At 37.3% G+C, this 10,266-nt stretch overlaps 1 protein-coding gene across 1 annotated transcript; it reads left to right on the forward strand.

The window, feature by feature from the left end:
- The first annotated feature begins 827 nt into the window (after positions 1–827).
- On the forward strand, positions 828–6,562 carry wdr73 (WD repeat domain 73). Its single transcript, XM_005801866.3, has 8 exons — positions 828–987; positions 1,828–1,895; positions 2,246–2,331; positions 2,426–2,514; positions 3,497–3,564; positions 4,382–4,543; positions 4,618–4,965; positions 6,126–6,562. Exons 1-8 carry the CDS (start codon positions 917–919, stop codon positions 6,359–6,361), a joined length of 1,128 nt encoding a protein of 375 aa, XP_005801923.2. The 5' UTR covers positions 828–916; the 3' UTR covers positions 6,362–6,562.
- The last annotated feature ends 3,704 nt before the right edge of the window (positions 6,563–10,266 follow it).

Genomic DNA, 10,266 nt, shown 5'->3' on the forward strand with positions numbered 1-10,266 from the left:
ATCATAAAAATATTGAAACATCTTTACAAAGACGTATCATCTGATGAAACAGCTTTATGTAACTGTTCTTACTTTCTCTAAGGAATAGTCCTTTACACTTACAGCAGGCGGTGCTGTAATTTGGATTAGTGAAACAAACAAGCCAGGCTTCAAATGAAACATAAGAAACATGTGTGGAGGTATTAAGTCAAGACAGCAACAAATAGAAATTACAGACACATATAGGTATTAAAATTAGCTTTAATTATTGGGACTTGATTTGAAAATCGCTAACCGGGTATTAGCTGATACAGTACGGTTTATATTTGTTTTGAAATAAATGGTGTTGTTTCTGATCCCATTTTCCCCTGGATAAAGAAATGTTTTGTTTTTGAACCAAAATGTATTGCTCATAATAAAATTAAGAGTGAAATTACCTTAAACCTATTAACCATCCACTAATAACTTTCCCCAGGAGTGCTCAAGAAATAAGCTGTTTGTGTTTATTTAAAGGTAATAAAAACGAATGCCACCTAAGGCATTAGGTGGCATTAATATGGTCATTTAATATGGTGATATATTAAATGATATCACCATTAGGTGATATCATTTAATATATACATAGAATTTCCCGAAGAATGAAATGTTTTATATTAAATAAAAGTCTTATGGTTGCAAATTTGCTGTGATAACATTTTAAAAAAAATTTAATGTCTCATTGAAGCAAATTTATTCTTTCCCTGTATGTAAACATTAGATGATTTAAAAAAAAACAAACAAAAAAAAAAAACTTTTTGTGGTTCCAAACATATTCTAAACCAGTGAGAACTCCACACCAGCAGGTGGCGGTGTTGCTCTCCGGCCACTGTCTGGATAAAACGTTACGGAAACTGAGCGGGAACTGGTGGAGCAGCAGCAGTGAAGCGACTTTAAAGAGATGATGGGAGAGACGGAGGCTGTGGAGATCGATGATATTTTAGATGACTGGTTCATTGAGTCTTTGAAATCGTGAGAAAACTTTTATTCTTCATCAAACGGTCGGTTTTTATCTGTTCCAGCTGCCAGCGATGGAATGTCTTCTTCTAAATCCCCTTAAAACATTTAAGATTTACACATTTGTAAGTTCAGGTGGTTTTAAAATGTTAACAATTTGCTCTAGGTATCAATTAGACATATATTTAAAATTCGGCTTGCTTATTTTAAACCAACGCGCATCGATGAGTTTACAATTTTAACTTTAGCTGCTTCACCTTGCACAATTATAACCAAATAGTTTTCTTCCACTTATACGATCACATAGCACATTAATAAGCTTTTATTTGTGTCTTCATGCACCCGGAAATAATATAAAATGAAACGGTGAATGCACGACATTCATAGCGCCACAAAAACAAATATTGTTCTTGAAAAACATTCCCATTTGAAATAAGCTTCAGAACACCACTTAAAGTGTGATTTATATAACTAAACTGCACATAGTAACTACATTTAATCATATATTTTAAATTTACTGATCTTTGTTGATGCTCTTTTGGAATAAACGGTGGAATAAATACAATTTCTGATATTACCGTAATTGTTTTTTTTTTTACATAGTTGAAATTTGTGGAAACAACAATAAATACTAACTCTTAGAAATGTGTCACAATAAATGAAAAATGATGTGATAAATGCCCATCTCCATTAAAAATAACATACCCAGATCAAATGAAAAGTTCTCCAGAGTAGAATCACTTCAAAATATATTTAGATGAAAACAGCAGAGCAGAACCAACCTGTATTCCTGTCATGTGAAGTAATGTCCTGCTGGGTTTCCTGTTTTATTCTAGTCTGTTCTGGTTCCTGCAGATATAAGGATCTTCATGTGTACCAGCTGGAACATCCCACTCAGATCATCGAGTGGACGTCTGGAAAGAGTGAGTGGATTTAAATAATGTGGCAAAAATATTCACTTCTGAACATTAAAAGAGACACACCATGGAAGAAGTTCTCTTTTAATGAAATCCTGTTGATGAAACATGACATACAAATATTATGAGGTGAAATGAAAAGGATATTTATGTCACTTTTCATATTTGTATTTGTAAACAATGTTCCAGGGACGTTATCTGCTTTCTTTCACTTCACATATTTTGTTGGTCTATAAAAATTCCCCCAAAAAACACCAAGTTTATGACTAAAGTGAAAATGTTTTTTTTTTTTTAATGGTTCAAAAGGTGTGAATATTTCTGTAAATCACATATTAGTTTCTCGTCTGTGTTTTAAGCCGTTTGTGTTGCTGGATACAGCTCGGGTAAAAATGAAATCTTGGAGCTCCGCTTGCCGCTGAAACTTTTAGCCGATGAAAAGAAGGTAAAAAAAAAAACAGTGCATGAATTGTGTTTGCTTGATTTTTCTAAGCAGTTTTCCAGATATTGGTAACATCCTCTTGGTCTGATGTGTTCAGGGTCTCTGTGCAGAGAGGGATTTCAAAGTTGTCCATGGTGGTTTCTCAGAAGGCCCAGTTTGCTGCCTCAGACACATTCCAGGAACCAGGTCGGTTCTGACTCTTTCATGGTCATAAAAATGCTGAGCTGAAACTTCTCTCTTCTTCCTGCTGACGTTTTAGCTCTGTGATGTGTGACGGTTTCAAAGCTTCTGGGATTTTCTTTGAGGAAAATGTAAATTGATTAATTCTATGGAAGAAAGTCATAATTAAGTAGAAATCTAATTAAAACAGAAACAGAGATTTAAACTGAGTACAAAGGCTTTCTGTCAAACAATAGGAAAAGCCATTAATTCTTATTTAAGCAGCTTAATGCACAATATAAAATAACAAATGTTCCAAAGGTGGGATAAATACACTCCTATAACCTTCTTTTTACATTTAAAGCTTACTTTTTTATATAGATTTAGACGCATTTCTATAAATTAGAATATGAGTTTATTTCAGTAATTCAGTTCAAAAAGTGAAACTTGGATGGATTCTTCACTCGCAGATTGATACCAGGTCTGGTAATCTATGATAAAAAACCCAAATCTAGTTCCTCAGTAGGCCTATCACAATAATAAATTTTGCTGCATGATAATTGTCCCACAAATTATTGCGAAAAATGATAAAATTGTTCTTTTGGGCCATTTTCATGTAATATAATAATAATAATGATGGCATAATAATGTAAGTTTGCCCTCGCAAAGATTAATAGACTTTATTTTCTAATGAACATTTAAAACTGGATCTAGAAGACATTTTAAATATCCAAAATAAATTTACAAAACAATAATTCAGTCTCTTTAAACAGAATTGTCCTTCAAAAAAGGAACGACTTGAGACGAAAGCACCAGACTGAAGACTTTAGCCAAACAGTCTTTGGGAGAAAGAGAGAGAGTCACGAGAAAAACAAACATGCAGATGGAAATTAACCAGCTCGTTTTAACTGATCGTGTGGTTAACTGATTTATTTTAAGGTAACCTCTTTGCCATCTAGTTTTTTAATAGATCATGATCACATGATTTAGAAGACTGTCGTTCTGTCAGGTGTGCGGTGACCAATGATGGGCTGAACTCCGACCTGCAGCTGTGGGACCTCGGCGCAGACGACACTGGTGAGTTTTAGTTTTCTAAAACTCCTCATTGACACAACATGACTTCAAAATAATCTAACTTGACTATTAGTAGTTTCAATGCCAAGATGTCGCCAGATAGAGCAGTTTAATTGCTCAAAATATTACAGATCATCAGTTAAGAGAGCGCTGCTTTTTACGTTAAAAATTAAACCTTTGTGAATAAATCCCCAGCAGGATTATGAATTTTATTCCAATCATGGGAAATACAGAATTTTAATAGAAATATTACCTACGTCAATTACAGCCCTGAAAGCATGACATTGATGGTGAGTTTCATATTGGAAAATATTCATAAAACATTCCATGCATTCAGAATTAAAGCTTTGTCTCTTGTTGCTGTGAAAAGATGAAAATATTCAACACGCAAGTCTAGCACTAGCAGGACAAAATGGCTTGTCGTCTTTTGCCAAAGATGAGGAATCCTGCAACTACTAAAATCTGACGCCACTCCATCATTGTTTACCATTTTGCTTTCAATGTTTTCTCCAGATGTTTTTGTGTCATTCCCTTCAGTAGTTCTTGGTGCAGCGCCCCCACAGGCGAGGAGGTGAAGGGGTTGCTGAGAGGGTTTGATTGGTGTGATAGTGCAGTGTGAAAGAGAACAACAGCTGAAACTTTTCGGTTCCCAATCAAACCAAGTCTACTGGACTATCAGATGTGAAAACACCTTAAAGCAATCAATATAATATAAGCAGAACCAAGAGAGGCAGGTCCAATTCATATCCAGTTATATGTAGAATATTATTCATGATTATAATAATAATCATCTGTACTGTTTGCTGACTTCCTGTGCCAGATGTGATCAGGAAAACAGGAAGTCTCCCGGGGACGAGCGTTTCTCAGACCGGCAGCAGGATCGCAGCTCGACTCTCCTCGTCGCCTGAAGTCCTTCATGGAGCTCAGAGCAGCGCCGTCCAGCTGACCCAGCTCGGCACAGGACAGACTCTCTATAGACTCGGTAGACCACTGAACCTCCACCTGCAGCTGGACGTCATGTCAGTTTCAGGGTTTGATGCTCTTGTCTTCCAACAGAGGTCGACTCGACAGAACCTCTGAGCTCCTTAAAGTTTGTGAGTGAGACGGCGTTCCTCGCCAGCTGCTGTGACGGCACCGTTTACCTCGCAGACACTCGGACGTCCGCTCCACCTCAGGCTTCACCTCCACCGGGGGAATGCACCCTCTGGTGGACAGATGCCTCTGCAGGGCCGCAGTGTAGGGTCATCAGGCTCTCCTCCTCGGGTCAGGCCGTCGTTTCAGACCTCAGGAATATGGGAGGAGCCGTGTGTCGGGCTCAGCTGGACGTCCAGACGTCGCCAAGGAAACCGGAGGATGTCACAGTGGCGTGGGCTCCAGCCTTGGACGGCTGCTTCTCAGTGTCAGGTTGGTTAATGCACACACTGTAAAAGCTATTATTTACCAGCTGAATCAGAAAGTTCTGAGTAAAAATACAGTAAATTTCTGCTAATTTTGGCCAAAATTGTTCAATTTTTATGTATTCTCAGACGCTAGCTTTAGTTTTTCCCAGCTTCCTGAGAGGGAGAAAATACTTTCCTACAAAAGACTAAACACTTTAATTTTAATCTAATGTTGCGTAAGCATTTTTATTTTTACCTCTTTGTTATTTTAACACATTTGGTCGCCTTGAAAAGCAGTTTCAATAACCTGAGATGGATCATTTATTCACTGAAATTGGTTGAAAAAACCTTCAGATGCAGGTGGCTGTGTAATCTAGTAGCATGTCTAATGTCACTGTGACATAAAAAGTCAAATTTAATCTAGGGGAGAGAAAGTTAAATAATTATTCATCATCATCATCAAGCTATTTTTTCTTTTATCAGGATGGATGAGGGGTTTTTTTCAGCACGCTGTGACATTTTACTGGTTTTAGAGCCTCCTTGAATACGATTCCTTTAACTTCTCAGTCCCTCCAGGAAGTTGCAATCATATTATTAAAGCAATCTTTCATACATTTTCTCCAGTCATCGCAACTTTTCCACAAGTCTGACCAATCATCTTAATGTTTTCTGGACTCCCTTCTTTTCTGACTCATCACTCCAACTCAGTGGATTTTTGACCAATCGCCTCCCTTTCATTTAACTTCATCTTTCACGTTTTTTGAAAGGTGAACCTGCATACAAGCAAAAACCATTTTTATATGTTCTATGTATTCAGTTGATGTTAACTTGAATTACCAATATGGAATTCTTCTTTTGCATTTCGACAACTCACGATTTTGTCTTTAATAACGGTGTTATTTCAAGATGGCGCTTGAAAATGTTATTTGCACTTTAAATATTAACTATGACAATACCTCTTTTGGGAATCTTATGTGCAGCAACTTTAACTTTTTGGAAGACTGCCATGGCAAAAATAACATTTAGGGGGGAAAAAATCGCAACCCTTCGCCACGCAATCACGAAAAAGTTTAATTGAATCTGTTTGAGTGTCCCTCATCACTTAAATTACACTAAGCCTCCAGAACATTTCATTGGGGCAGAACCAGATTGGGTCTGATCTGAGGTTCTCCCTCTCCTCTCCAGGACTCAGTGGACTCGTTCAGATTTACGACACCGCTGGATGGAGGGCGGAGCCGCAGGACGCCTCGCCGCTGTTCCAGCACGCCGGCCATTCGGTTTCCTCGCAGCACGGCGATGGCTCCGCCCCCATCTTCATCACCACCCACGTCTGGCATCCCGAGCGGCCGAGGACGCTGCTGTCTGCAGCTTCAGACGGATCCGTCCACGTTTGGGACTGGGTGGATCCACAAACAAACTGACCTTCCAGGAAGTACAGATCCCTGATGTGAAGAAATGTCATTCAGATCTGAGATGAGGAATGAATGCTGGGTTAATTTTTGATGCAGAACACACTGTGGATTTCAGTCCAACCTATTTCCTCTGTGTGATGAGATGAGTTCATATTAATGGAAAATGCGATCAGCACTGCTTTTGTAAATTAAAGATAGATTGAAAAGACAGCTGTTTGTGGTAACTCATTTAAATCCAGACTGAGGTATGATGGGATATGTTTATTCTGCTGCTTTTATTTCCCTGATGAAATGTTTCCACCCACAGAGGTTTAGATTCGCTTTCAGAAAGCACTCTGCATTATTTCGGTACATATTTTAGACTAGATCATCATCTCCCAGATCTTCCACCCCAAATCTCATTAAAAACACATTTATCTACCAAATTAAGTCAATTTATGCAATTAAAAGTCATTTTATTCTTGATGAATGAGGCTTCCAGCTACTTTTTAACTTCACAGCATAACTACTCAGGATCTGGGCAGAACTCTTCTTGCACCAAACTTTCCATGAATGTTTTTTTAAATCGTTCTGTATGCTTTTGGACACGAGTTTCGCTTTTCAGTTGAACTGCTGGAATAAATGTTGGATGAGGAATTCAAGTCTGAAGAGGAATTTGAACTTTGCTTTGTGCTTTCTGATCATGTTTTCTGTCCTCACTCACCTCTGCAGGTCATAGTGAGGCCAATCAGATCAGACGCTGCAGACTGAGGAGCAGCACAATACCTGCAAATGTAGAACTAAAACAATCTGAAAAACAATGAACATGTTTTCAATGGGTTAGTATTTTTTTATAGTTTCTGCTCTTATGTTCCATTTTAATAACAGAAACTGAACCACAGAAACCGCCTCATAGATTGAAAGCTTTAACTTCCAAAGGAGCAAAAAGAAAAATAATTTGCAAGCATTTTATAAAGATGTACTAAAATGAAGTAAAACGATTAAGATCACTAGAAGTAAAAATTATTCAGACTGATTTTCCTTTCGAGTAACGAACCTTAAAAGATCCAAATTCTGAAAGTAGAGAACAGGGTAGGAACCTGTTTTTGTCCACTTCAATAATTTTCTTTTGTTGTTTTTTTTACAAATAAGGTCACAGAAATTTGATTGAGTCCTAGAATATCAATGGTTTTAAATGTTAATGAATCCAAGACAAACAAATGTCAAATTAAGGTTTCAGTTCAATTTATCCTTTTAGTGTCACCAGAGGGGTCACTAAAATATTTACTTTGACTACATATTTTGTCATTATTTAAATTGTACTATTAAACAGTTGCAAACAATTTAGAAAAACCAATTAAAGGAAATAAAAACACCTTTTTTGTGCTTAGAAAAGTGATGACCCTGCAAATAAACCTTCACTTTTATTATAAGCTTATATTTCTGATTCTTATTAAAGATTCATTTTAAAAATGGTTTGTGTTTGTCTACCTCATTAAAATACCCAAAAGTCTGGGATCAATATATTAGATGCAATACATATATGATTATTTAATGTCAGAATTTGGGTGAAAATTTTTTAAATAAAAAATTCTGCACTATATTTTATAGAAGGTAAATGAAAAATGTAAAAATACTTCCATGTAAAGTTAGCCTGCTTTTAATTAATTTTTAATTATTGGCCCATTCATTGAATGCATCCAAGGCCATCTCTTTCAAATATATTTTCCTTTTCATGGTTTACTGAATAGTGTTGGGATTAAATAAGCAGAATATTATCTTAGCGTTTTCATTTGCCTTCTTATACTTTCTGCAAAGCCCAATGTTTACCATATTTACCTGTTGGCTGGAATTTAGTCTCGTGGTAAAATCTGTTTATGAAGTTTATGTGTGAATTTTGACTCATCAGTGGAAATCAGATATTTCAGCAACATATTTATTGTGTTGAATTAAAAAGGGTAAATTCTGCCTCTACAGCTATTGGAGATGAAACAGTGGAACAGTGACAACATTGTATTGTACTGTACATTAATATAACAAATAATTACATAGAGTGAAAATAAACTAAAAGCTAAGTGTTTACAATCTATTTCTTTTTTTATAATGCAGGACTTTTATTTAAAAAATTCAAGAAGATACTTTAAATTTAACGGCAAACATCAATAAAAAAAGATTCAGAAGAAAGGCTGCTTTTAGTTCCCTCTGTGTCGACACCACCACTGATTTAAAGATGCCAAACTTTTCAAAGCTGCTTCTGAGACACTTTCTATGCTGACAGAAACTCCCACAGACTCGTATAGTAAAAACAATACCGACCGACCGCACAGTCACAGCCAGGAGAAATAGAAAACAAGCTGGACATCCGCAGACCCTTCACACTCTAACAGGCTGCAACAAGACAAACGTACGTTTCCACCGCTTTGCTGCCCACATCTCTGGGGGAACTTAATTTCATACTTTACTGCCTCCTTTTCTCAACCTCGTGTGTCTTCAGACTCACCTCCAGCTCTAATGTTGCCACATAATGACAACAGCTCCACTCGGGAGCAAACTCCTGCACCTCGGTGACTTTTACCGCCCACCAGAGCTGAGCACAATTCATTCAGGTAAAACAAAAAAAAGAACTTCCTCTGGTCCTACAAACTGATGACATTTTAAACTCAAAGAATCAGAAACTTGCCAAATCACAGCTTTTATTAACCTTTAGCTTCTTCTTAAATCAGTTTAGGTTTTTTTCCCCACACTAAACCTTTTGAACTGATTTCTAAGTAATTGTAGGTACAATGCCTTGCTCTAGGACAAATTGAGCTGCTGAGCACTGAACCCCTGACCTTCCCACTGGAAAAAGCCCTCTTTACTAAGCGTCAGCGCTAACTGTGTCTGGGTAGTATTAAAACTGACCCCTGTGTGACCTCTTATTTGCCTCTAAATGCATGACTCATTTTTAAAACCAAGTGCTAGAGGCGTGAATGAGTGAAAATGTGCAAACTCACAGCATGCCTGGTGCTCTGGTAACACAACCCGACCTGGTAACACAAATCACTGTAAAAGAGACCAACTCATTTTCCACTTAAAATATTGTTTCATTTGCTGCGTTTCCATTACAAATGTGCGCAAAACTTTGTCAATATTCTGCTAATGTAGAAAAAACACAATTTCACACTTACGGAGTTTCCATTGTATAAGAAATGAAATAAAAATCACATGTAAACAAGCTTGTTCACACAGGAAGTCATTAAAAATTATAGCAGTGACAGATCTAAACATAGTTCTTCCTTTACAGAAGAACTATGGAAATAACAATTTAGAATGAGACACAACATTTTATGAACTGTGAGGAAGTCCCATGCTCAAACGTCTGGTGGAGCCAGCTGCACACTGTCCAAAAAACCCCCCAACATCTTACTTCCTGTTGTCTTCTTTGTCGTTTTCACCAGTAGTAACATCCGGCTGCTGATCGCATGACTCCTGTGATACGCAAAAAGAAAATTCCATTGCAGTTTAGCGAAATACACCTATTTGATATGACCAGAAAATCCATTCATTCAAGTGCAAATACTTTTTATCAAAAAAATTGGAAGTTACATAAACCTTCCACCATCAGAAAACAATTAAAAAGTCACAAAATCTCTGGTAAAAGCTTTACTGCAGTGTTTTGAAGGGAGAAGTGAGCGGACAGCAGAGACTATAATTACACTGACTGACGGAACCGCGCCACTGAACTCTCCTGTGGCCCGACGATGAGACGGCTATTACAAACAGATCTTCGCTAAACAGTCATAATGACTCAGCTCACTTCTCTGAACTGTGAGGCGTCCAGATCGACGCTCTGCAGCTCCACGATGTCTGTCTGTGAACACAGGATTGAATGGAAATGTGCCTTCATTCAGGAGGACACTTACGGCTTCCTAAGTGACTGATAACTGCAAATTTAC

The sequence above is a fragment of the Xiphophorus maculatus genome, chromosome 3 (assembly GCF_002775205.1).
Source record: "Xiphophorus maculatus strain JP 163 A chromosome 3, X_maculatus-5.0-male, whole genome shotgun sequence".
NCBI lineage: Eukaryota > Metazoa > Chordata > Actinopteri > Cyprinodontiformes > Poeciliidae > Xiphophorus > Xiphophorus maculatus.

Excerpts from the sequence above, each read along its gene's own strand:
- wdr73 (XM_005801866.3), top strand. The coding sequence starts at position 917 with ATGATGGGAGAGACGGAGGCTGTGGAGATCGATGATATTTTAGATGAC. Across the intron at positions 2,332-2,425 it reads TTTTAGCCGATGAAAAGAAG|GGTCTCTGTGCAGAGAGGGA; the intron begins GTAAAAAAAAAA and ends TGATGTGTTCAG. Across the intron at positions 4,544-4,617 it reads ACAGACTCTCTATAGACTCG|AGGTCGACTCGACAGAACCT; the intron begins GTAGACCACTGA and ends GTCTTCCAACAG.